The 22,743-nt window shown below is 40.5% G+C and overlaps 2 protein-coding genes across 6 annotated transcripts in view; one reads left to right on the forward strand and one right to left on the reverse strand.

Annotated features, from left to right (window-relative positions):
- Window positions 1-19,909, reverse strand: FAM210A (family with sequence similarity 210 member A). Of its 4 annotated transcripts, none has more exons than XM_066184028.1 (5): window positions 19,781-19,909; window positions 6,849-6,956; window positions 5,151-5,623; window positions 2,919-3,030; window positions 1-1,886 (listed from the first exon to the last, which is right to left on the reverse strand). In XM_066184028.1, exons 3-5 carry the CDS (start codon window positions 5,597-5,599, stop codon window positions 1,587-1,589), a joined length of 861 nt encoding a protein of 286 aa, XP_066040125.1. In that variant the 5' UTR covers window positions 5,600-5,623; window positions 6,849-6,956; window positions 19,781-19,909; the 3' UTR covers window positions 1-1,586. The 4 variants fall into 4 exon arrangements, with proteins under 4 accessions (XP_066040125.1, XP_066040107.1, XP_066040134.1 ...); XM_066184010.1 differs by having other exon boundaries at window positions 6,849-6,959; XM_066184037.1 differs by lacking the exon at window positions 19,781-19,909 and adding an exon at window positions 19,268-19,330 and having other exon boundaries at window positions 6,849-6,959.
- The window catches only part of RNMT (RNA guanine-7 methyltransferase), a 15,093-nt gene continuing 12,245 nt past the window's right edge, over window positions 19,896-22,743 (forward strand). Inside the window, exons 1-2 of one of the 2 annotated variants that reach the window (XM_066183989.1) lie at window positions 19,896-19,977; window positions 21,316-21,579. In XM_066183989.1, the coding sequence (XP_066040086.1) occupies window positions 21,346-21,579 (234 nt within the window). In that variant the 5' untranslated portion in view covers window positions 19,896-19,977; window positions 21,316-21,345. Of the gene's footprint in view, window positions 19,978-20,246; window positions 20,333-21,315; window positions 21,580-22,743 lie in introns of those variants that run through there. The other variant, XM_066183997.1, reaches the window with a different exon arrangement.

Here is a 22,743-nt window from a genome sequence, read left to right on the forward strand (position 1 = left end):
TGAAACAGAAAAACAAAATAGCATCTATTAACTCTAGTCCTACAGTAGTACTTAGCAGTGTAAGAGTTCACGGAAATATTTTTTAAACAATATTTATCAGAAACATGGCACTTTACATCTTCAGGTTGCTGAATATACAGTGATTATTCCTCACAACATCCCTGTGAGGTAGGCATTAGATTGCAGTTATTATTTTACATGTGGGCAGAGAAGTATGTAATCAATCCTGCACAATTAAGTTAATGAAGTTCAACTCAAACAGTGGGGCAGAGCTGATACTTCATCAGCTATATTTTTTTCACTCCAGTCAATTGCAATGCTCAGGGTCCAACTCTGTTGCTTCCCCATATCCCCCTACAAAAAAGCACCTTTGTTAAACAACTTACACATGCCGAGTTGCTACAAAGTGAGATCTGTAGTAGAAATAGGAAAAACACACTTCAATTTTGCCTACATTTGAATAAAAACAGAGAAGTTTGCCTTCCCAGGCAAATACAACAGTTTCAACTTTAGTCCTTTATGACATCTGAGACAGCATTTCAGCCTTTAGGTATGGATAAGTGTTTGCTTGACTCAGTCTAGGGGAAAAAACATTTGCTAGACTGTGATCACTGTCTCAGAAATCATACTTATTTTAGTCAAATTGTTTTACTGAGATCTGAGGGAGGAGGAGGAGGAACTTTGGGGTTTAACTCCAACTTTCCATGTGTTTAAAAAGCCCCTTAATATAGCAATTTCTCAAATAAACTGCTCTTTCATTTTTTTTTTTTTGTTTCAAAAATGAAATAGAGCAGGTTTGTAAACTTCAACATAATGAACAAATCCTAGTGTTTAATATACAAATGCTTAATTTCATTTAATGACTTCGTACTGTAAATCAACTTCAGGAAACAAAATATACTTGACAGTATGGCTGCTGTGATTAACTCATCTTCCTATAGCTTTCACGTGATATTTCTGAAGAGATGCACTATTCAAGAAAGATTCATAGTCTCAACCTGTAAACCACTGCAGCCTGGCTGAAGCCAAGGAAGCAATTGTAATTAATTCCTGCTGAGTAGCTGATCCATCAGTTCCTTCATGTGCAGTATCAGTGACAATGGTCTGCTCAAAATTGAGAGATGATCACGATTGAAGAGGCTTGGACCTACACACTATAAAAACCTAAACATGCTGCTCTTCCCAACAGAGAAATCTTCATTTTCATTTATGGAAGGCTCAGTCTAGTGAAACCATGGCTGTGCACTGTGGTGGAATAAGAACAGAGTAGTGGCAATTGGCAGAAATTGCTTTAAATTTGAGGAGGAGGGTGTGGAAAAAAAAGAGGGAAGAGCAATTGTTAACATTATTACCAAGGGACATGTTATGGTCTGAGATTCACTTTTCCTTCTGTAAATTGAAACTTTGTCACAACCTCTTCCCCAAGGAACTTTAACCTTTAAATCCACGTAGCTATTGTAGTCTCCAGACAAAGGGTAAAAAAATAGAAGAAAAAAACCCCAAACCTCAGAAGTGCACTTTGCATATCCTGCCTCACAAAGGGTTAAAGTGCTAAGTTTGATATGCCCAAAAATTAGGCATCTCTCCTACTCCTTTATTTTTTTAAATGAAACTTTATCTTTGGTTTCTTGTAGCTTCCCTGTAATTTTATCCTTTGTTTCCTCCATCTTCTCTGTAATTTTATCCTTTGTTTCCTCCATCTTCTCTGTAATTTTATCTTTTGTTTCCTCCATCTTCTCCGTAATTTTATCCTTTGTTTCCTCCATCCTGTCTTGTAGGTATTCCTTTACTGGAGGTGGTGTGGACATGTAGCCGTGCTTCCGTAGATATTTAACAGTGACCGATGTTCCTCCCAAAGTCACAGTGTATCTGGCAGGAGTTGCAATCTTAGAGAAACCAGAGAACACGCCACATAGATAAAACAGGAAAATAGCATCCAGCAAAAGGTTATTTTTTTATGTGGAAAATTTACTTTGAACAGTGTCAGATTCTAAAGAATAATTCAATTTATGAAGAAATAAGCCAGTTTACAGTGCATCCCCTTTTGCTTAAAGCATCTTTTTGTCAGAGCCAGCAAGGGCATTAGACTTCCCTTAAAAAAATGATCAACACACAAACCCTCCCTGTGCAGCTTGTAGGACAAGCATTGAGCACTTGATGCAATTCAGAACAGAATGCATCATGTGAACACTGAGTTTCTTCCAACACTACCAGATCTTCCAGCTATAACAATATATTTAACCATATCTATTTATTGGTCTCTTTTAGGCACAGGAAAACTTGGAAAGAGTCATACTTTCACATTTTGTTTGGGAAAGTAATCCCTTTGAAAACAGGAAAGAAACACATCACTTTTGGAACCAAAACAAATGAGTGGCATGTACAGCAAATACTGTACCTTGGTTTTGAATGAGCTGACATGTTTCAAGTTTCCCAAACATTGACTTTCACATATAAAGCAATAAAAGGAAACCCAAGCCTGAATGTAAGTAAGTGATTCAAATGGACAGTGAAAATACTTGAGAGTGATGGACAACTAAGGGGAAGACAAAAAAATCATCTAGGATAAAAATAACTGTACTTTTATCTGGAATGCAATGAGGTGCTTAGAATTTACCTCTTTGTCCTCGCTAATTATGTCAGGGATATAGAAAAATAACTTAATAACTTCATTGTCATCTCAGAGGGCTGCAATAGTTCTGCAGCGAAGAGGTTGTTTTAGAAATACAGATAGACTCCTTGAAGGAACACAGAACACATATCAACTTGCATGGGACTGTTTTTGCCACAAAATGAATGCTTAAGTACTTGTAACTATCAAAGAGAGCTAATTAATTCTTTCTGCTGTAGACAAGTAAACCCTGTTTAGTTCACCAGGCAAGACTTAGAACTTATTTACAAACTATAATTATACTTACTTTATACAATGCATATGCAGTTAGTGCATTCCCACTCTGGGAATTTTTCAGGATGTCTACTACGCTGTCTGGTAAGCCAATCAACTCTAGGAATGGAACAACATTCACCCCACTATAAAAGAGAAAAACATTGGTAACTCAAATGAGAATTTGAAACCTGAACAGTAATTTAGAGTACTGTTTCTTTATTGCACAAACTTCGTAAATTGAGAACAAAATGTTTTCTTATCTAAGCAATGTACTTACAGGATTTATGTTTCTGACCACATGAAAATACTGTTCTTTTCAGCATTTCAAAAGGTGACTGATTTATATTATCCCTGTTAGGGGGAATAGTTTCTAACTTACCTGTGTCCCAGTTTATGTTTGGAGGTAAGTAGATGTAATGGTGCTAAGACAGCTAATCAGGCTCCAGCTGTGCACATTCAATTTCATGCTCTGTTCTGCCTAAAATTACCTTGTTTTTCTTTTAAAATTTCAGACAATGTTCTCCATTCACTTCTAAATATATCAAACAAGGAATGTGGCAAAAGAAAAGGAAGCAACATGTAACATGGACAAGACTTCAGGAGCTTTGTGTTCAGTTGTTCTACTGTGTCAATATAAGGTGTCAAGATTGGTGGAGGGAGCTCCTATCACAATTTCTTTCTATTTGAAATCCAGGGAAACACCAAAGGAGAAAAGAAAGCTCATCTTTATATTAGAGAAGAGAGCTACACACAGTTATAGAAGACCTGAGTTTCCAATATTTTGAGATTTTGTATTATTAGTACCATTATCCATTTCTGTCTAATATTTTAAGCATTCTTGTGAGCATGCAATCACTTTAGCATTGGGAACAGTAACAGCCAGTAGTTTACCAACAGGTACTAGAACCTACAGTCCAAAGGCCTATTCCCAGAGTAGGAAATGGAGACCTAGTAGGAGCTGAAAGACAGTACTAACTGTGTCATTTCATAAACCACTGCTGTTTAGTCTTATATGACCAGTCGTTCTGAAAGTTATTTTCCCACTTCAAGAAGGTGCTGCTCATGGTGGCATAATAAACTGAGGCTTTGTTATATTTAGTTTAATTAGTTTCTAGTTGAATATTTCAGTTGTTTTCATCTGTCAAATACCTACTTTAGTGGCAGGCTTTAGAATTTCAAGAAAAGTAACCTTCCCTCAAAATGAAATGCCTGGATGTAAGCATCAACCTGAATTCATCCAAAGCAAAATATTTTTATAGCTCAAGACCTTTATTCCTCTGACATGAGCTAAATTTAGAATGACATTTGGATCTATAGCTCCCAGAAAGGGCAATTATGCCAGATGGTTAGAGTAACTAAAACAAACACTTGTGCAGTAAGGCATTCTGATGTCAGAGCTCCATCCTTGCCACCACAAACCGTCATTGTTTCATCCTTTCTATTATTAAATATACAACACCAGCAGTCCAGAGATAAACATTTGCTCATATTTAGCAAACTATTTCCAGATAAATAAAACCTCTTTCACCTGAATTAGCAAACTACCAGCTCATAATTGATGTAGTAGCTTTTTCTGATAAATGCCATTTTCCAGAACAGTATCTAGCACACGCTGTTAACTAAAAGAAACTAAAATTAGAATATTTAGTTTATCTCTTTTTTTAGCCACATAAATATTTAATTTTTGATTAGAAACTATGGTCTACAATAGCAATTTTTTTCAGTGGATGGCAGGAAAGACAAGAAACAAACAAAAAAGGAATGCATACACATAGGTTGAGAACAGCTAAGTGAGGTAACTCCATGAAGTGAAAATCCTTATGAAGAAGGACTGGGGATGAAGTGGAGAGGAAGTGGTAAAATACTCTGAAGTCCAAGGGCAAAAAAAAGAAAAGTTCTATAAAGATCTCAACTAGCCATTCATCATCAGGATTTCAAATCCCTATCTTTACCTTTTGAGAGGTTATTAATAACTTCATTGCTGTTTACATCCATGCATCATTTTGGAAAGATGAGCATTCCTTTAAATGTTAGCAACATACCTGGTACAGAGCAATAACTGCATGGAAACAGTATGTACATGACACTCTCCTGAATCCTATATATTTTAATATTAATCTTATGCTTTAGTCAAAAACGTAGCCACATTTCTCTATCAAATATAAAGGCACTTTTTAACATGCAATAATAATTTATATGTCCTTTCACTAGTAGATCTCAATTCAACCCCGTTATTGCACACTGCAACAAACTATTGACTTACTTCATGGCTGCATAGTAAAAGGATCCAAACCACACAGTGGAAGTCACAAGGTGCACTGGAATCATGACTTTCCCATACTGCTTAAAAGTTTTCTTGAATCTCTGAACAAGACTGATTGATTTATCTTGTAATGGATCAGGTTCTGAAGAATCTGACTCTGCAGGGCTCTGCTTGGGGGCATCAGTGGCCGAAGGCAAAGGGTTTCTCTCCTCTGGTACTTTGTGAGAAGTGTCTGCTGGCTGTGATGACAAAGCAGTTTTCTTTGAGGCAAAATGAGCTGCACCTGCATGAAGACATCGTTTAGGAGGGTCCAGTGCCAGCATCACTTTGCATCCCACATTAGACAACACACAGTGTCCTTTCAAGCGCTGCAAGGCGCCGGTGCGAGGGAAGAGCCAACACGTCCCGTGCGCCAGCTGAGAAGCCGAATGCAACAGGCTCCGCTGCATTTTGATGAAGTGTGGATGGAGTTTCTAAAAAGAAGAAACAAGAGTAAACAAACTGCATTTCAATGGTGTGATTTCTACTTGCTCCAATGCCACCTGAAATTCTCAAATTTTAAATGGCTCTCTATTCTACTTTAAAAAGGTTTTCCTTATCTTTCTTTGCAGAAATAGTTACCTTCTAGAATTATGGAAATAATTTTCTAATTTCTTCAGCAGTCTGAACTAAAATAGCCCCTTCACTTAACATACTCTGCTCCTCACTGCTAAAATGATCACTCTACTCTCAAAAAACATTCTTAGGAGTTTAGTACTATCTGCTGCTTTTATCTACATAAGCTGGCACATCCATTGGAAAGTTACCCTTAAAATTCACTTATAGTAGCATCTGATAACTTGAGCGATACTTTGAGCCTACATATATGCATTACAAATTCACTGAAGTAAGTGCAATTAAAATTTATTTTTGGTGTCAGTGCATTCCTAGTTTTGGCAAAATTTTTCATGTTCTGTATTACTTTCAGTAGAAGTTCACACAATTGAAAAAACCCCAACAGAAATAATTATTAATAATCAAGCAATAGCCTAAATTGTAACAAATGTAACAGTAACAGCCTGCCAGTAACACCTGTCAGGAAGGGGGAAGATACTGTTGAATGTCATATATTAACATGAGCAAAACTGAACCGCAATTTTCCAAATATTGCAATGCAAAGAATATTTTAAAGTGATGCAATAACCCAGTTACCTTTATGATTGTGAATACTTACCAGTTACTCCTGAAATTTTGAAATAACTATTGAGAGCTTCCCCACAAAGAAGAAATTAATTTCGTTTCACAGGCATAGACATCAAGAAATAATTTTTACCCTCCAAAATGCATGCTTTGAAATTGTGAAATACTCTCTCCTTTCCTTTATTCAATGGCTGCAAGTTAAAGAACTAACATTCCTTCCCTCCAAAAAAAAAAAAAGGTGATGTTAATTGATGTAACAAATGCCACTTAAGTTAGTTACATTACAAGTTTTGTATATTACTAATGCTTTTCCATTTTTAATTGTCACAATGATTCTTTATCCAATCTAGAAATCATTCAAATTCAATTGAAACATCGTATCTGCTTTCCCTTCACCTGTAGCCTTAGATATATGCCAGGTGCTTTAGTAGTGAATTTTTCTAGGTTGCAGAAAATGATCAATACTTCCTAACACAGGAAGAAGTTTAAAAAAAAAAAAAAAAGTGAAACCACACATACCCTTTATTACTTTCTAGATATGGTAAGGTTTGTATCTTCAAAAAGTTGCAACTCTTCCACTAGTTCCCCACCTTTTTTCGAATATATGTCTTGAACACATTGATGCCCCTGCTAAAGTGAAAAAAGAGCACATTTAGAGAAATAGCAACAACAGCAAATTAATCCTATGAAAATTTATTTCTTGTCAGCCTGAAACCTTGCAACTGAAGAAGTTATTGGTGTAGATTCCTTTTTGAATACTGACATGCTAAATGGGAGATTTTTTTCTGTGTAATTTTAGAAGTTCCTCAACTGTGAATTACTGTTCTCTTCCAAGACAGGAAAGTTTCATAATCCAAATGCATCTGTTGGAACATTCCTGCCTGCATGTTTTTCTAGGTAGCTTTATGCTACTGTTATACTTGAATTAATGGCAATTACTAGAATTACAATGTTTGATGTGAGGAAACCCAGGAGGTTTCAAACTCCCTGGGAACCTCTGTGTTGTTTGTGACACATAGACACACACTTTTGTTGAACTCCTACTAACAGGAGCTACTACATCAACAGGGAAAAAGGAACTGGTGTCTCTATATAAGGAAGCAGTTACTCTGTCCTGTTGAGTTACAGACTTGGTGGGAGTCAAGAAGTGCTGCTGCTGCTCATGGAGCAGTATATCAGCTACAGGTACTGGCCCTCCACGACTCAGTTTTCTCTAAGACTTCACTGGAAGCAGCAACTGCTTGTGGAATCTCTAATTTTACAAGAAGCAGAGATTCTTGCTTACTTCTGAAATCCAAATGCAATTTCTTCTCAAAACAAGAAGTAGTGAAAACACTCAGCAAAACTCAAGTGTTCAGATGGCACTCTGTCATATGCCAACTACTAAACTGATTTATAGAAATTGTAACAACAAACTTGGAACATGACAACAGCATTCCCTGCCTATTGCCACTTACAGTTCTTTCCTGAGGGATAACATTCTCCACAGAGAACTGGTTTCCCCTCTCACTAACAGTACACAGCACTGAGCATCTGCCCCAATTAGATTTTCTCAATATCCAGCCAGCAGACTCAGCAAAAGGCATCCATCTCTGGGAATCTGGGGACTCCTGAGTCAGACTTCTACTGTTCACCAGTACCCTACTGAAAAATACCTACTCCAAACAAGCCTTGCAAATTGCCACCATACAGGATGGGGGAAACCATAATTTTGAGTCATTTATGTTATTAACAGGACACTGCATTCCAGCAGCCTTGGGAAAAGATCATTCTCAGCACAGGACTAAGAAACTGAACAAGCATTTCTGAATTTTTCCATTCCTTGTAGTGGATTTACAGTAGCACTTTTCAGAACACTGTTTGTAGGTCTTGCATTCCAGCACTGTCCAACACCTCTGAGCCACTGCAGTGGCAGCAGAACACTGGGGGAGGAAATGGCCCCATTCTCCTGAGTGTGGGTCATCACTGTGTCCAGTGCTCACTGAGCTGAGCAGCACATAACACTGCTGTGATCAGTAAATGAGTTTCAAGGCCTTTGCTCACCGAGTTACATTCATTTACATAAACCAATGACTTTAGTGCAGAGAAAGTTCTGGGGCTATTACAAGACTTTCCATGCCACTTTTTGTTCCTATAGTCTCAGATGGACTTGAACATCATTAATTAAAGGCTTTTTTCTCCATGATGCATGATGACCCGGCAGGTCAAAAGGAACGTCATCTAAACATCTACAGTAGACCCTGAAAAGGTTTTGCACCTTTTAAGCAGATAGTATGGTTCTAGCTGATATTCTGCATAACTGCTTACTGTTTGTTTCTCCACTTTAAAATGGGGAGAAGCACAATAGCTTGACAGATAAGGAAGGGCTAATGATAGCGCTTATGTTTGAGAGAATAAAAGAAAACATGTTTTTTGCAACAAGGTTAAAATTTCCCTAATGACTTTATTGTGTTTCACAGGTACATGCTTTGCTTATTTAAATGAACAAAGAAGAGACCTTTTGAAGCGTTGGTACATTGAGTATTGCACTGGGATGAAGGAAGTATTATAATTGTTACCGCATGGTGTAGGAAAGGCACGTGAGTAAAGTAACATTAATACAGCATACACTTTATAAATCCATTTAAAGAAACAAATATTTTAAAGGGGCGATGGGTGCAGCTGCTCAGTTGTCATACTTTAGTTACTTGGCTCAACAATGCAAACAAATCTTTAACAGGACAGATAATACAACTGGAGGTCCAAATAAATATGAAACTAGTTGTTTCATCCCTCTAAAACATGAGATGAATACAGAGAAGCTTGTCCTTTAAGACAATTGGCGAAAGGAAGTTCCTAATACCCTGTGCACTCAACAGGCAGCAGGAAGGGTGTCGGCCTATGGATTTGAGACTCAATTTTCTTCTCTAAGCATAATACTTCTCAAAGAAATTACTGGAGCTATACAAGCTATACAGTTGCCCCTGTAACTTCAGGTTGTTAAAAACACTCAGATTCTAAGGAAGTCAGGCCAGTAACCTGAATGTTACCCACAACTGCACCTAGTGACTTTTGACTTTTTTGCTTCTTCATTTTAGTGTGTTTAACATTTTTTCCTGCTGTTGCATCATGCTGCAAAGGTAGAGAAAAGGACAAGAAGGTACAAGCTCCAGATACCAAGGTGGGAAAGTAATTGTCTGTGGGGTGGGGGCAGGGGGAAAGGCGTCTTAAAGCATCTTTATTAGTTTTCTCTTAAAAATACCACAAAGAAAAAAAAAAAATCTAAGGACAAATATAACTCCAAGTTGTCTGCTCCAAGAATCCCATGTGGTCAGTGACAGAATAGATATTAGCTACAGAAACCATGAAATGCCATACAAACACTTGTGATATGGTTTCCCCTTCAGAACTGTCACATCCCAGCTAACTATTTAGTAGGTTCTCCAGCTGTAGAGATCTTGGCTGTTCAAGACAAAACTCCTGGCTGGGATTCTTGGACATCCATTTAATTCCTGAAGGCACCCATGTCTCATGGTGAGCTGTTAACAAGGCCTCAGACATAAAGGGAGTGCTCTAGGGGCCTCTTAAGGAAAAGTATAGATCAGCTGCTCATTGCAGTGCTGGAGGTTTTGTTTAGGAAACTTCTGTACTCATGTTATAATTAAGATCAGCTTTGGCATAAATCTGATATACTGCAAGAGCATCCCAGCTCTTGCATTTACTCTACTTTCCAGTGATAATTAGGAAGCAGATATTAGATTTGCTTTTTGTTGCTGAGGACAACAAAAGTTCAGGAATTTTAAATGCCACAGAGCTGGTTTATGTGACTGTCACAAAGTCATTGGCTTTGCATGTGTGCTAACATTCTATGCCAAAAAACTCCAGGGGATCTTTGGAAAACACGGAAGTAACAAGCCTGGCCAGTACAGGTATGGCAAAGGCTGCTGTGGATATTTGCTGTTGGAAAGAGAAAACCTGCCAGAGAGACCATCAGATGAAACTTTCATCAGGATAATTTTATAAAAATGGTTACCCTGTTTTAATTAATGTTTTCTAAGTTAGCAGAAAAAGTTAAAAAAATGAGAATGGAGGGTGAATAAAAGATGGCAAAAACTTTAGTTTTAAGTTCTTTTGTAAAAGAGGTCAGAAAGCATCTGAGGGAATTGAGGGTATAGTGTATGTAGAGAACACTGGATTATTTTCTCAGTTATACCAGAAACACTCTGGATACAATATGTAAATATGGATGACTTTAAAGCATTTTTCACTTGTTCTGTTACTGTTTAAAAAAAAGAACATTAATTATACCACAGGAGAGTTCTCAATGAAAATCCATGTGCTTTTTCCACTCCCAAGGCACCTTTCTATGGAAACAGAGAATTAGTTTACATTCCTGTCATATTTAGTGTAAAATCTAGAAAACTTTGAGGACTGTGTGTGGCAGACAGAGTAGAATTTTGAAAGGAAACAAATCAAGTTTTCAGAAATCCTTTTCAACTCATCTTTCAGACTGCATAAAAAGCAAATACAGAGATCTCATCCAAGCAGCTCAGTTTAATAAACAACACCACCATATTGCTTACATTTTTACTAAACATAATAAAAAACCCCCAAAGCTTGTTTTCAGATTTAAAATGTTCTTTTCAAGAACTCATCAACAGTATATTAAAAAACCCCATAAACAAAACAAAACAACCCAATGGGTTTTGCCAAGCTTATAAACCAAAATAAGAAAATAAGAAAACCACAACTGAACTGAAAACACATATGGGTGTCCTAAAAATCTGGGAACATATTTTAAAATCATTACAAGATTAGTGCAATACAGGCAAAGCATTGTTTTTCTTAAATTCAATGTAAAATAAAACTATAAACCTCCTGGTAGCTGCAAATGGTCAGCACAGCATGGAGTCACTAACCATGGATGGAAAAGTGGCATTGCACAGGGACTTTTTAGGCTTTGTATTAATACCTTGAGTGCATGAATGAACATTTAGAATTTCTATTTCAACCTCAAACTATCTGTTATTCATTCTAAACTAAGGAACTTGCTTATAATTTGAAGTTTGGGCATCATTAGCTAAGTAGTTTTGTCTACCATTCAGAACTGTCTAAAAATATAACACCACGTTTTAGGTTAAAGGGAGTAATGCAAAATAAATCACAATGGAATTTATTTAAAACTTGGTAAAATCATGTTAAAACAGATAAAAGACTAAACCCTGGCAGGCAAACTACCCTAAAGCATTAGCCCCACCCTACCTCGATACTATTTTCACTTAGTAAATGCTATGCTATAATTTTTTAAATTGATCATATTATTACAATTCAGAACTGCTAAGTGGAGATAAGTCAACAGCTTTGTTACCCTTCTTTTACCTAAACTATTCTTCTTGCTAAAACACCCTAAGCAAAATCAAAAAAATAAAATAAACTTTTTCATGGTCCTTACACACAAAGTAATCTTCACTGCTACAATCTTCTGATACTCAAATATTAAAAAGGACAAGAAGAAGTAGCTTTGGAAAGAATACAAGATATTGCAGACACGTATAAAGTCTGCACATTGGAGTCAGAAGACAAATAACGCAGGAGAATGTAATGCAATGCCTGTGTGTTGAATTATACATCTGGAATGCTGAACAGGAGCCTTTAACAGCTGATCTGCACAGAGTCAGTATGTCCATGGTAACTCCCATTTTCCTCTGATGGAAAGTCCTGGATCTTAAGACTGCACATGGCTGACCATTTTATGAAAATGTGAATGTTCTCTCTCAAATGCTTCTAAAAGGAAGGATCACAATCAGCTGTAGTGCTTCCTGCTCTTCTCAACTGTTTTTACTAACTGGGGCTATTCCTTCTGCTAGTGCTGTTTCCTTCTTTCCCAAGTTTCGTTCTGCCCTCTACTGAATTTTTACGTAAGTACAACTCACACTAGCACTACAAAAGGTTTCTGCTCTCTATGATGCTCTCTCTATGTCCAACAAATGATGCTGGATTATCCTCTGTATTAGTTCCAGAGCCTCCCAGATTACAGGCACGTCAAGGAAAAAATTGGCTTTTAAAGTGCTATCTGGTTTCATTTTTTTTGTCCATTTGTCACTCTACAGCCATGTCTGCAATCAGCAAGGTGGAGAAGTTATGCCTATAGACTTTAACTAAGCTTAAAAATAGGTATATTATATATCTCTGCTAAAAAAGGTCAAACCCCCTTATGTTAGTTCAAAGCAGGGCCTGTATTTATCTGCTTCTTTACACTACGTTCAACTTTAGGCTAATGACCAAAATAAGATCCAATTCTCTTTCTATTCCACTTAGGTAATAACTTTCTGAATTCTAACAACTTCTTCCATCTTTGTATCTCCCGAGTTTAGTTAATTCCTCCTAAAACACTTGTGGTTTTCTCTCAGAGGGTTTTCAGCCACAGGGCCCTTGACACGCAGGTGTAGGGGCTGCAGGGGCATGTGTGTAGTGGTGAGGTTTTCAAAGCAGTGGAAAACTTCTCCTGGATAACTAACAGGGGCTGGAAAGGGACTTCACATTAGCAAGCCTCAGGTCTGCAGTTTCCTGCATATGGCTCTGAACTCCCTCAGAAAAAGAAAACAACCCACAACTGAACTGATGAGGGCTTAGATGCTAAAACATGAATGAACAAATACGCAGATCAGTTTTCTACACTTCATCAAAACATTGTTTGAGAGTCTCTTAGGATCTTCCCTCTCAATAGTACATTGTATTTTATTTGACAAATTCCTCACCTCTTTCAACTGCCACTGAGCATCTCAAGTATTCTGACTCTACACTTTAACACACGCTGAAATGCACTGGAAACATGGTTGTTAGTTCTGTGTTCAGAGCTCAGATATTTCTTTTGCAATGAAATTCAGAACTGCAGTGCACATCTCTTTTCACTAACAGAGTCATCAATAAAAGTCAAAAGGTTGCTGCCAAAAACTGAACTCTTGCTCAAGACTTCCTGCTACTTGCAACATGGATTCTAGTAGCCAAGCTCGTTTTTTAATTCATGGTTTTTCTGGGCACTCAGCACTTCACTGATACAGACAATGTGGATTACAATAATTAATTTTTAAAGTCACTGGAATTGTAATAAGATATTTATTAATGAAAAATGCAATGAAACAATTAGAGGCACACTGCAGGTACAGTGACTTTTACCAAAACAGATGGTGCTAACACAAATAAATTTCAGTCTTTTTGCCCAGATCTGCTGGGTTTGTGCAGCAAGGTTCTGGTGGAGGGTGGGCTATAGGCGTGGTTTCTTTGAGAAGCTGCCAAAAGCTTCCCTTTAAGAGAAGGGAAGCTTTTTAAGAGAGCCAATGCCAGCCAGCTCCAAGAGACATTCACTGCTGGCCAAGGCCAAGACCATCAGTGATGGTAGCAGAGCCTCTGGGTTAACATGGCTTAAAAGGAAAAAAAATTGTGGCACAGACGCAATTGAGGCCAGGGCAGAGCAGAGTGAGAACATGTAAGAGGAGCAGCCCTGCAGACACCAAGGTCAGTGAAGGAAGGAGAGGTGCTCCAGGCACAGGAGCTGAGACAAACCTGCAGGCTGTGGTGCAGCTCATGGTGAGGGAGCTGTGTCCCTGCAGCCCATGGAGGTCCAGAGAGGAACAGAGATCTGCCAGAGCAAGTGGATGCCAGGAGGAGACTGTGACCCTGCAGGAAACCCACAGTGCAGAAGGTCCTGGAAGGACCTGCGGCAAAAGGAGTCCACGCTAGAGGAGGTTTGCTGGGAGGACTTGTGATTCCATGGGGGATCCATGCTGGAACAGGCTGCTCCTGAAGGACTGCACCCAGTGGAAAATGACCCACACTGGAGCAGTTCATGAAGAATTGCAGCTCATGGGAAGCATTCATGCTGGAGAAGTTTGTGGAAGACTCTCTGCCATGGGAGGGATCCCATGCTGCAGCAGGGGAAGGAGTCCTCCCCCTGTGGAGGAAGCAGTGGCTGAGACAACATGTGATGGATGAACTGATTGTAACCCCCATTCCCTGTCCTCCTGTGCCACTGAGAGGAAGAGTAGGGAGTCCAGTAAGGAAGGAGAAGTGTCAGGAAGAAATTTTTAGCATTTGTTTTACCTCTCATTTCCATACTCTGATTTGATTGGTAATAAATTCAATTAATTTCCCCACACTGAGTCTGTTTTGCCCATGACAGCAAGTAATGACTGATCTCGCCCTGCCTTTAACTCAAGAGCCTTTCATTGTATTTTCTTTTCCCTGCCCAGTTGAGGAGGGGAGGGATAGAGCAGCTTTGGTGGGCACCTGACATCCAGCCAGAGTCAAACCATCACACCAAACCACAAAATATGACCTTAGAGATTCAAATACTTTATCTTGACTAATTATAAAAGCCATTTATTAGGAATATGCTTAAACTTAGATCTTGGAATCAGCTTTGCACAGCCTTCTGCCTCACCTTCCACAGTAACTACCAAACCTGTTTCCCTTCTAACCTTGATAAATGCCATTTTTGCCACCTTGGATCTTTACAGGTCTTGCCTGATTGTTGTGTTTCTTCTCTCCATAACCCAACAGCAAGCAACAGTGCCCTGTGTAAGAATACATTAAGTGCAAATTATATTATGTAATAATTTTATACGACACTTAAAACAACAACCTTGAAGTACCAAGTCTTTTACTCTTCAGATTCACCCAAAATGCTTCTAAAGATGTCCAAAAAAACATTCTCAAGGAAGAACTCTGAAGCCTTACAATTAGAAACAAAGTAGGAATAAAAGCAAACCAGAGTGAAACTGGAAAAAACCCATCCCAGCTTCCGTAAAAACAGAATTCACAGTGGAAGCATTGGGTTCAAGATTTTTTCCTTTTATTCTCTCACCACATTTATATCACACTTTCAAACACTGAAAAGCTGTCATTTTTCCCAGCAAAAAATACAGAACGTTCATCTTTCAGCAGAATTACTGTTGGCAGACATTCCCTTCCACTATAAATCTTTTCTAAATATTCAAAGTAAGTGCTGAATTCTCTGTTGTGAATTCAAATTTCTCCATATGGAGAAGTATGTGCAGTATCAATCAGAATATCTTGAAAAATTATGTGTGAAGAGGCTGATCATAACATTTACTGAACACACACACACACACACACACTCAAAACCACAGTCTTCATCTGATTCTCAGTAAATGCTACTCCCAACATCTCTACAAGTGAATGTGAACAGTTCTTATGAAAGAAGTATTGTTTTTATTAAGGTCTTGATACCTGAGTGGCTAAACCTTCTTGCCCACTATTCAGTTTACTGCCTTACACAACAGTTCTTGCACAGAGGACATGCAAACAACAAAATGACATCATCTACAAGTGTTTGAAAGTGCATCAGATTCAGAGAGCTGTGTCTCTACACCAGGACCTCTGATGAGACTTCAGTGTTAGAATTCTAATGAAACACTCCTATTCACAGTCTGCAGCAGCAGCATTACAGCACTGCTGCATTCAGACTGAGAGAGGAATCCTGTGACTGCAGCACTGCAACCTTTGCAAGCACACTGCCCTCTGCCAGATGTCACCAACAAGGCCCAAGGCTTGTGGTTCAGCATGAAAACATCCCTCAGCAGAAAGTACCTTCCTATGGCCAAAGGCAGCAGGAAGCAAAGGATGCCATCTGATTTTAACATCAGCAAAGCAAAGGTTTTTTAAACCCACAAAATATTAAGAGTGAATAGTTCACTGCCTGGTACGTGCTGGGGCTAAGCACTATCCCTGCAGTTAAAGGAAAGTGCTGTCATGTTTGACTAAAATCTTTCACCAGCCACTTTTGGAAGAGACTCACTGAATTCTTGTGAAGCCACTCATGCATCTTTATTTCCAACCAACAAAATTCAGCCATTAGAAAAAAGCTACTGATTTGTTTTTATGATTTGTTTACGAGCACCTGACAGTATTAACCACTATTCCCTTCCCTCATCCCTCTCCTCAAGGACAAACTCAGCAAGTCCTAAAGACCTGCAGGGGATCATCTGCTGCAACATTCTACAAAGCCACAATCACAGCCACACAACTTCTTGTTTTGTTTACACAAGAACTGTTATACAGGGTCAAGGTCACTTCTCGGGACCAGATAAAATAGCAGATGCAGGGAATTAAAATTTATAGCCCAGCTAACTGACACTTTCATTTTCTGATGTGCGCAAACAGAGCTTTACCATTCAGAGGAATTTGTTTAGAAGGGGCAGGGTCATGTCTGGAAACATAACAAAATATGTGGCTTGTTTGAAGAGGATGAGAGGAGAACTGAGTGATAGAAGGGACTGGGCTACAAAGGCTTGGAGATTTTTAGAGGAAGCACGAAGTTCCAACCAGAGTAAATCCTACTGTGTAAAGCCAATGCCTAAAAGAAGATGTGGCTTTGGTCCTTACCAGACAAAATGTCCTAAGTAGGCACAGCACTCTGGCCTGTCAGCACCTGCTTAAATCATCATTTCTGGACAAAATTTAATATAGACAAAGTGTGTTGGACTTAGCACACCTGTACTGGTGCTTTCAAGACTCAACTAAATTTAGGAAGGTAGAATCACAATAGATCATAAGGATTTTTGATCTAAATAATAATGTTTTATTCTCACTGTTACAGCAACAGGGACATGAAGAATGACGCATGTTTTTTAGAAGTGACATGATTCAAGAGTCAAAAACGAAAAAAAAAGTCCTGTAACTTGAACAGTGCTCTTTTTTGTTGTTCTTATTTGTCACACTGCACAATCCATTCATCTGAAGTCAAAAAATCTCCTAGGGGCACATAATAGTCATTCAGAACCTCTGACCCTGGATTTGATCCTTGATCCAAGGTGATGGAACTAGGTAGTTACCTATCAGAATATCAAGGCAAAATCCTTATGATCTATTGTGATGACACCTGGCTGACCAGAAAGATTTCCATCAGGTTTTGGGCCCAAGTCTCAGTCCTTTCAGTGACTCTGTTCCATTCCTAATACTGAAATATTGATGATGATGAATTTGGCTCAACATGTAATTTTGAAAATAAGTTCATCTTCAACTATCTGATTTAAGAGATTTAACACCAAAAAGAACTATAATGGATTGTCTTACCAATCTGCAGGACTGATTACAAGGAATTTGCTGAGATTCCATTAGCAGTTTTACATTTTGAAAAATCAGTGTTCTTCATGCTCTTGTTGTTGAATTTTACATGCCCTTGTTTTCAAGACTAGACAAAACTCCCTAGAGATCCAGAAATGTGCCAAGATGCAAACTGAGAGCTCCTATCTGACATTAGGGGGCCATCAAGGACTCCCTGTCTTGCAAAAACAGATTTCAGTTTCTAAGTGATAACTATGAGCATACAAACAGAGCTGGGCCAGTTTACCTGCAGGAAAGACCATCTACAGCAGGAGAACTACATGGAATCTTGTAAAATCCAAACCAGATCAAAACCTTTCTCACAGCTGCTGTAGCCTGTGAGGCAGACCTGCAGACAGTCACACCAGACAAATCTGTAATTTCTTTCATCCCTTACATACTCCTTAACAGTCTGAATTTCCCTACTCAGTTTTTGCCATATGCAATCCACCTGACATCCACCTACTCAAATCATCAAATGTTTTTTATCTTTTTCGTTCCCTGATGGAAGTGCCTCTTGGGCAGCGAGTACAATTCAGTGACGCTGCCACAAAGGTCACTCATATCCTTTTTATCTCAAACAGCCATTGAACAGAAAAGGAGACAAACACCTGCTGCCGCCCCCACAGGAGATGGACGGTGGGGACATACTATCCTCCGTGCATGCAATTCCCACACTGAGGCAGCTGCAAGGCACATAAGCACAGGCAGCAAAACACATTCCAAATGAGGAACCTGCGCCCCCTATCTCTTCCCAAAGCAGCAAAACTTTGGCAAAGCGGTTTATGTTTGTACTTGTAAGAGCAATGACATCTTAAGGTAAACTGAGGAACACCTTCAGTTTAAGAACTGGCTTTGGTAAGGAATTCTAGGAAAATTCATGTTGGTAAGGAGTTCTAGGAAAATTCATGTACTACTGTCCAAAGTAATGTTTTCTCTGTCAGGACAGTTTGTAGAGGGGGTTTTGGAAATAGACAATTAGTGAGGCTGAAGTATAGTTTGTAATAGCTGACAGAGATCCACATTTCACTTAACAGCCTTAACAAAAATTCTGATGACTTCTCTGTTTGACTTCCTGGATATAGTTCATTAACAGGAGCGGCTTACTAATGAGAAACATAACGTTAGACAATGCAACACTTGTAGAGCCACTTTAAGCTTTCTGAAAAGACAAGACATAGGCAGGTATGGGAAGAGGACCCCCTTAAGGGGCATAAACCACCCGGTCCTTCAGTGGTAACACAGAACCATGGAACATGCTGAGTTGGAAGGGATCCATCAGGATCGTCAAGTCCAACTCCTGGCCCCGCACAGAACATCCCAAGAATCACACCTTGTGATTGAGACTATTGCCAAAAGCTTCTTGACCTCTGCCAGGCTGGTGCTGTGACCACTTCCCCGGGGAGCCTGCTCCAGTGCCCAGCCATCCTCTGGGTGAAAAACCTTTGCCTCATATCCAGCCTAAACTTCCTCTGACACAGTTTCGTGTCCTTTTCGTGTCCTGTCACTAGGCACCAGGGAGCCGGGATCGGCTTCGTGAGGAAGTCCCAGCCCGAGATCCCCTCCCCAAATCCCTTCCTTTCCAGCCAGATGCTGCAGCAGCAGCCCACCACGGAACAGCCAGGCCCATCCAGCGTCATCTCCCGACCACGAAACAAATCTCCCACCCTACCTGCTTGTGTCGTTGCCGACTTCCTTCAACGCCGGACAAGGCGGGCTCGTCAAAGGGAAGGCAGCCAAAGAGGGGAAGACGCGAGCAGCCCAATCCCCCCACAAGCCGGGGCGGAGGGAGATCCGTCCCGATCCCGCCGCTCCCGCCCCCGCCGCGCGGGTACCTCGTGCCGGGCCCGCGCCGCTCCTCGGGGGCCCCGCGAGCCTCGGGCGCGCGCGGTGTCACCAACGGCCGCTCCCGTCACACCCCCCGCCCCCCGCCCGCCCCGCGCAACGTGCGGCGGCGCCCGTCCCCACCATCACCTTCAGGCCCGGCGGCGCCCTCCCACTGCGCAGGCGTCAGCACCGCCCCCTTCTCGCACGGCCCCCTGGGACTCGTAGTCCCTCTGCCCCGGCTCGGACTCCACCGCCTTTCCTAGAACCAAAGTCGGAAGTGATCTTTAAGACCACCCTGTCCAATCCTGCACTGCCACTGTGACCTCCCTAACCCAAATCACCCAGAACCAGATCCAGACTTCTCTTAAACACCTCCCTGGGCAACCTATTCCAACGCCTGCGCATCCTAACAGTGAAAAAGTTGTTCTAGTATCTATTCGGAATCTCTCTTCTCTCAGGTTAAGGCCATTTCCTCCGGTTCTCTCAGTGCAGGCACAGTAGAAGAAACTGCTCACTACAACCTCCTGTCAGGCAGTCGTAGAGAGCGATGGGCTCCACCCCGAGCCTCCCCTTCAGGCTATACAACCGCAGCTCCCCAGCCGTTCCTCACAATACACCGCGCCGCGTTTTCCCTTTCCCCGCGCTCCATCGCAGGACGTGACGCCCGCCGTGGGGGTTCGTCACTTCCGCAAACAGGGATGGCGGAGCGCTGAGTCGGGTGAGTGCCGGGCCGGGGCGGCGCAGGGCTGCCCTCCCTGCCGCCCTCCCTGCCCCCGGCCGGACTGCCGGCGGCGGCGGGGGACGCCGCAAAGAAGCGACGGGCGCCGGCGTCCGGTTAACGGGAACGGAGGCCCTGAGAGCTCCCAGCCGCGGCGTGGGGGAAGGGAAGGAAGAAAGGAGGGGGCGGGAGCGTCCCGGGGCTGGCGGGGCCGTTCCCGCATCACTCCAGGCGTTTTGAGCTCTCCGGCTGAAGGAGATGCCACTTCCTCTGGGCACTTGGTTGCCATCGCTAGTTGTGAAAGTCGGATCGTTTCACAGTTGAGGCTTTCAAAACATCTGCTTGGAATAGCTGGGTGAGGATAATGAAGGGTCTGCTGCTGCCTCGCAAATGCAAACCTGACTGCCAAGTTGGGTGCTGCGCAGTAGAGGAAGAATCATTTTTATGAGTTGTACCTTGAGGCCATTTGTTTTGAGGAAAGCTGCTCTGGTGCCTCTGTGTAGCGGCCCACTCAGCGATGTGTTCTGGCCCTCATTAGGAGGTGAGCCTGGAAACGGTGGATTTGAATATGATTTTTGAAGTTGGTGCGGTTATTTTGTTTTGTGTTGTTCTTTTTTTATTGTTATTATTTTTTTTTTGGCTGATTTAGGCCACTGTTTCAGAAAAGGAGTTGCCAAATTGCCCTCTCCCATGCTTTGTTAAAAAGCACTCTGCTTCTCAGTGCTGGTGTAAAGAAGGCTGGGATGCACTGGAGACCAAATGAGCTTTGTGGCAGCTGTTTGCAGTCCTGCAGCCTGTGTAGATAGAGATGCGGAAATGCAGGTGCAGCTGAATATTCCACATATTAGTTAAGCTCAGAGCATAGTGGATGGTCTTGGCGAACTGGAAAATCCACAACTGTTAAGAAAATTTGCTCATAAAACCCCATCTTGATCTTTTACTTGAAGACATCCATTTCAAAGCATATCAGTTTAAATAACAAATTTACTAATTTGAGAGAACCTGGCTGTTTGTGTTTTAAAAAATAAATTGATTTGTAAGTTACCTTTTATAGGAAAGGAAGGAAAAAAAACATTTAGCAGTTGAGTCAATAAAGATACGGACGAATTACTCTAAAATGAAAAGTAACAATTTATCTAAATTTGAACTTATTTAATGAGTACTTTTATGTTCCAAATATTGTATTGAGCTGTCTTTATTAAACAGCTAGTCAAATTTGAAGTCTGTTTGTTGCCTGGGGTAAAATACTGATGTTATGTTTGAAAGTTGTGATCGTAACCACGAGTACGCGAAATGCAACACTGAAAATTCTTGGTGGTTTGTTTCTTTTCCCTCTAGATTTCCATTTTGATCAGTGTACCAGTCAAAATGGCTGAAGTAACCAAGACAGAAGAACAGCAAGTAGAGAAGAGTTTGGACGAAGAAGTGGAGAAAACACCTCAAGCATCAGAGTCAGCCTCAGGTGTCGGGTGTGAAGGCAATAGTTCTACTTCAGGTACAGAGCAGTCCACTGAAAATGAGAAAGGAGTTGATAGTGGTCATCAGGGTGGCAGAGCAAAGAGGAAGAGTTTAGATTCTGAAGATGAACCTTCTAAGAAAGTAGTGAGTATCATTTATTTTAAGCTGTTTTCAAATCTTTGTTTCAAAGCCTTAGCTCAAGAAAAGATTGAAAATATTTACGCTAGACATGTGTGAACCAGCTGGAGACATCAAGTATGGAAATATTTCCTAGGGAAATAACAGGTGCACAAGTGATGTTGGGCTTCACAGAGGAGAAAGAGGGCTGGCAGTTAGAATGATAATCTCAGCACATACTTGGTCTAATTTTATGACCGTTCCATCGTCCATGTGGTAGCAGTCCAGTAGTGTAGGGTTTACTGGCATTAGTCCAAGTTCCATGTCTTGAGCTCAGCATGTATGTTGTTTATCTGTGTATGCTTGGGAAGTTCTTCCATAAGGTAATTTTGTCCTTTTACTTCCTTGGTAAGTTACTGTATGTATAGTTTGCAAAACTCTACAGACTGCTTCCTTTGTGATATAATTTCAGTATGATTTGTTGGCAGAGTGAAGCAGTGAAAGACTTCTTTATATTTTAAGACTACAAAAGCAGCAGAAAACATATCTCCTTTTATATGTCCCCCTGGGAGGGTGAAAAGGGTAATGTTTTACATGATGCTGTCCTTTATTATGTGTGAGTTTGTAGAAACTGATTCCTTAATATCCAGTATAGTTCATCATTTTGGGATATTTAAATATAATTTGAAAATGTCTTACATAATGTTTTGTTTCTCTGCCCAGAATTTTCCCAGGATGTTAATATATGGTTTAGCAGATTGGCAAAATAAAGGGCTCCCTTTGTTGTGGTAGAAACATTATTAACCCTTTCATCCTTTTAATAAGGGGGGGAAAGGCTTAGGTGAACAAGAACTGCACTGGGTTTGTGTAGCCTAAGGGTGTAGAGAGGTGACTGAACATAGCTGTCACCATCTAGATGTTGCTGATGGCTGTTTGCAGCTGAGATGTGTGGATGGTTCCTATGAGCATGTCCCCCACACTTGTCAGTGGCCATTCAGGGAGCCACCTGTGCTTACCCTGGAAAAGAATAGAAGTCGTCAAAATATTTGTTACTATCAGTCAGCCCAGTGTGGTAATAAACAGATGATGAGGTTATAGAGATTTCAGACAAGTAAGGCTGTGTTCATTCTGAATGTTACCAAAAGTATAGGAAACACTGAAGAGTTCACGTATATACCTGTATCAGCCAAA

The sequence above is a fragment of the Chamaea fasciata genome, unplaced genomic scaffold, assembly GCF_029207755.1.
Source record: "Chamaea fasciata isolate MVZ Bird 193981 ecotype frontalis unplaced genomic scaffold, bChaFas1.0.hap1 SCAF_1, whole genome shotgun sequence".
Taxonomy (NCBI): Eukaryota; Metazoa; Chordata; class Aves; order Passeriformes; family Sylviidae; genus Chamaea; species Chamaea fasciata.